The sequence below is a fragment of the Corapipo altera genome, unplaced genomic scaffold, assembly GCF_003945725.1.
Source record: "Corapipo altera isolate COAL_440 unplaced genomic scaffold, ASM394572v1 49, whole genome shotgun sequence".
Classification (NCBI taxonomy): Eukaryota; Metazoa; Chordata; class Aves; order Passeriformes; family Pipridae; genus Corapipo; species Corapipo altera.
The window spans coordinates 20,023,502-20,027,701 of NW_020884879.1; the positions used below are offsets into that span (position 1 = coordinate 20,023,502).

The window sequence follows — 4,200 nt, forward strand, 5'->3', positions numbered from 1 at the left end:
GAAGTACTTCCAGGAGAAGTTGTTGATGTTCTGCAGGCAGAGATTTGCAGGTAGGACAGACTATCCAGAGAAAACCTATCTACCAGTAATCCTGGCAGGTTGCTACTTAAAGTGTTAGGCACCAGTGGTACTGCTCAGTAACAAACACAGGATCAGTCGGAGACCTTGGGTAGATTCTGCACTAATGGACTGACTGACTGTGAGCTAAACCAGACTGCAAGGGACAAAACTTTGTTGCAGAGCTATAGGGCAGATAACAATTTCATGAGTTATACAGAAAACAACTCCACATTTGTAAAAATGATCACTTTTTAATAGTAATAAAAGTCACTAAGACTATTCAAGTGCAGTGCAGCTTTAACCTCTTCTATAGCAGAAACCCTTGTATCTTCACTGTCTGCCCACACACTGCCAGGCACGTAAAAGTGACATGCAAAACAAATCCTACATTTTCCTTCCCTCAGCTGTTACTCCGAGGCACTGTGGTTCTTCATGTACTCAGCTAGTGTAGCTAAGCATGCCATAATATCTGAGAAAAGAGTAAATACAAATGCCCATGGCAGGACTAAGTAGCAATTGTTTGACATCTCCCATGATACCCAGAGGCATAGAATTCTCCACTGATATATATCAGACAAGCATGTCATTTAAAATACTTTGTTCTTTCTCCTTTATTTAGCCACAACACAGATACAAGAGCAGGCAAACCCCATCCAATGGAACTCCCTCAATAAACCTGTTCAGATTAAGATTCTCATGAAATCAAACAAAATATACATGTACATGCACACACTCTCTCACACACCGGAACACAGCAGAGCCCTTACAAAATGAAGAGTGGCACTGAACTGCACTTAAAAGTAAAATGCAATAGAAAAATCAACTGGTTAGGATGCATCTGTTAAGCAACAAGGCTGTGCACCGAATGGGTTCCACTGTACCATTCCATTGGCTAATTAAATACCAGCGTCATTCATTTCAGGTGAGAATGTGAAGCTCACAGAGAGTCTGATCTCAGATACCCAAGAATTCAGGCTAATAGAACAATTACTCCACTGTAACTCCAAGCATAATCTGGCCCTATGAAATGAATATGCATATGACCAGCTCCAGCTGGAAGACTACTGCAGGTGACAACTTTATTTCCCTTAACTTCCCCAGCAACTAAACCCATCACCAATACACTGTGCAATTTGGCTTTTGCACCCTCCTTACTCATACCGTTCCTTTTGGTGGGAGAAATAACGTAGTGGTTCTGAGATGTGAGTAAATGTTCACTAGAGACTAAAATAAGATCACCAAATATACCAAACTACTGCAGAAGAAATAGAAATTGGACTCTTACATAAAACTGGTCAAGCAGGTCCATCTGATTTGTCAACGCTTTGCTCAGAAATATAAGACTCAAATATAGTTTACAAAAAGAGTAATTCTTTATAGAACATCTCAATGTCAAAATACTAATAAAAACACAGCTTGTTAATGCTGATAAGAGTGGTCTTGGAAAAATTAATAACAAAACTAGGCCTTCACCAACATTAATACGTGATATCTCTTCATAAAAAGCCAGTCTGATGTACTCAGGAAAAATGAAACATTTGAAGCAAACTGTTTACAAAAGTGACTTAAATGCTCAGCAGAGATCTAACACAAGTGTTAACAAACCACTACGGTAATTTTATTTTTGGACAACTTCAGCAACTATTAAAAAAAAAACCAACAAACTGTTAATACAACGTAGAAAACAACAAAAAAATCCAATGAGACAGTTTTTAGACAGACTTGTTTAAGGTGAAGCTGTACCTTTGTCCCAGTTATTAAGAACTTCAACATTAAGGGTGGCATAACCCAGCTCAGCTAGGTTTGTAGGCTTTCCCACTCTAACTAAAGAGTTGGTTCTTAGAAGGCGCCAATCTCAGTCCCCCAGGGTCTGTATGGTTTGCTAAGTGTTGCTGACTGCGTTGGTGTAGATGGGCTCAGCACACTGGGGGACAGCAGATGAAAGGAGCCAAACGAAAAGGGGAACGCAGACAGCGATGCCATGGAGGAGAGAAGCGGAGGAGACAGTTTAGTAGTAGATGTGACCACAGGGAGCACTGGTCCAACGCTGCCATTTGGGGGCACTCTGAGTGAGGAAGTTTCAGCATGTGGGGCAGCAATTCTGGTCTGGTGATGTGGTTCTGTAGAAGATGCTACAGTACTGGTATTGCCATGCCCATTTTGAGCCAGCAGCAATGGGTGAGGTATGTGAGGGTGATGTCCAAAGGCACTGCCCCAAGGAATGTGTCCAATGCCAGTGTGTGCACTACTTGCTGCTTCCCGTTGAGAGGCGTAGTTATTGAGATGAGACACAAGTCGAACTCGCAGAGGATCAGAGGCATCCAGACCCTCTATGATGCTCAGGTATCGAGCAACTTCAGCCAGGCATTCTCGAAACCCCAGACTCCGATAGTCCATAGCCAAAGCATGAGCATCAAAATAACCTAAGAGAAAAGAACAGAGTCTTAAGATGCTGTTTTCTAGTTATTGTCTACAAGTAGCCTTCCCACTCCACCCTCCCCCATAAGCATATTTCACTTGGATGTGGTTAGTATTCCCAACCATAGCCTAGCTGCCGAGCTCCTTTTTTTCCTTTTTTTTTTTCTAACAAGTTTTTCTGTGCTGTGATGCTGCAAGTCCCAAGAGTAGTCAGAAACTGCCATTTTTAAACTGGAATTACTCACTGCCACTGGAGGAAAGTATTTTTGTTCTTTCCATGGCTCCCCTGTGCAAGCAAAACCACAGCACAATGAAATTCATTAGAAACACAAGTCCTAACTTATCAGAGGGGACTTAAACAGGCAAAGTACTTTTTTCTTAAAAGCACTTTTCACCATTTTTGCTAATTCTTTTCACCACTTATTTTTTCCTAGTTCTGAACTTTCAGAAAGTTAGAGAAACAAACATTAGACAACAACAATAACTGTGTTTTCCAAGCTGCCAAAATCTGATTCACTTCACAGTGCTGACACATTGCTAGAGAGACTTGCAGTTACTCTCCTCTAGAACAACCCAGAGCTAGCACCACAAAACCTTTCAGTGCTAGCAATGCCGCAAACCTTGTAAAGTAGGAGAAACCCCCAAATTCCTGATGAAACATATGATAGCTACCATCCACGTTCTCCAAGCACTCCCCAGCACACTGCACACCCGATACTCAGGAATATGCTCCTCTCACAGCCGTCTCTCTGCAGAGCTGCTGCCCCACTGTCAGGCATAAAACTTTACCTTTCCCTCCCGCTGTATGCAGCATTTTCAGGTGATCGACAGTCATCTGCAGAATCTCTGCTTTTTCCAACTTGGCTGATCCCTAAGAGGGAATGGGGAGTACGAAACATTTTAGGCAGAACCACAGACGGTACCGAGAGGGTGACGCTCCCTGCCGGGAGCGGAGGGAGGCAGAGCAGAAGGACGCTGGGCGCTACCTGCTTCTCAAAGGCGCTGGGCACCAGCCTCCTCAATTCGGACAGGCTGTTGTTGATGCGATCGCGGCGGCGCTTCTCGATGATCTGTAGGGCAGAGAGCGGGGGTCAGGGCGGCCGGGCCGGGCTGCGGGGAGCCGCGGCCGGCCGGAGGGCACTCACCCCTCGGCGCCTCTTCCTGGCCAGGATCTGCGAGGTGGTGGAGGGCGACATGGAGCCCGCGGCCGAGCTCAGGTTCCTGCGGGGGGGAGCGGGACACCGGTCACGGCAGGGGCTGGGGGGCTCGGGGGTGCCGGGGCTGCGCGGGGCCGAGGGGAGGGAAGGGGCGCCACGCAGCCCCACGGTGCCCACCCTGCCTGAGCTCACCCATTCTCGTCTGCGCTCTCCTTCTCCACCTCGATGGCCTCGTCCAGCTCCTCGCTGTCCGATGAGCTGTACTCGGGGTGTGCCCGCTTCATGGCACCGCCGGCGGGGACGGCGCCAGGGGCGGCGGGGCGCGGGCGGCCGTCGGGGAGGCGGCGGGCGGCAGGGCGCGGGAGGAGCGCTCCCAGCGCGCGTCCCGCGCCTCGCCCGGCGCCCGTCTCCCCCATGGAGTTCCCACGCCTCGCGGTCAGGCAGGAGGCAGCGGGCAGGCAGGGAAGCGGGCAGGGAAGCGGGCAGGGAAGCGGGAGCAGCGCACGGTCACAGCCGGGCACGGCGCGCCCGCCGCCCCGCACGGCGCCGCCACGCGCGGGCCCCG

General features: G+C 48.6%; 1 protein-coding gene across 1 annotated transcript; it reads right to left on the reverse strand.

The window, feature by feature from the left end:
* Positions 1–291: 291 nt before the first annotated feature.
* HEY1 (hes related family bHLH transcription factor with YRPW motif 1) lies at positions 292–4,059 on the reverse strand. The gene is made up of 5 exons (XM_027638943.1): positions 3,828–4,059; positions 3,624–3,699; positions 3,465–3,548; positions 3,268–3,349; positions 292–2,483 (listed from the first exon to the last, which is right to left on the reverse strand). The coding sequence occupies exons 1-5, from the start codon at positions 4,049–4,051 to the stop codon at positions 1,900–1,902; spliced, it is 1,050 nt and encodes a 349-aa protein (XP_027494744.1). The 5' UTR covers positions 4,052–4,059; the 3' UTR covers positions 292–1,899.
* Positions 4,060–4,200: the final 141 nt, after the last annotated feature.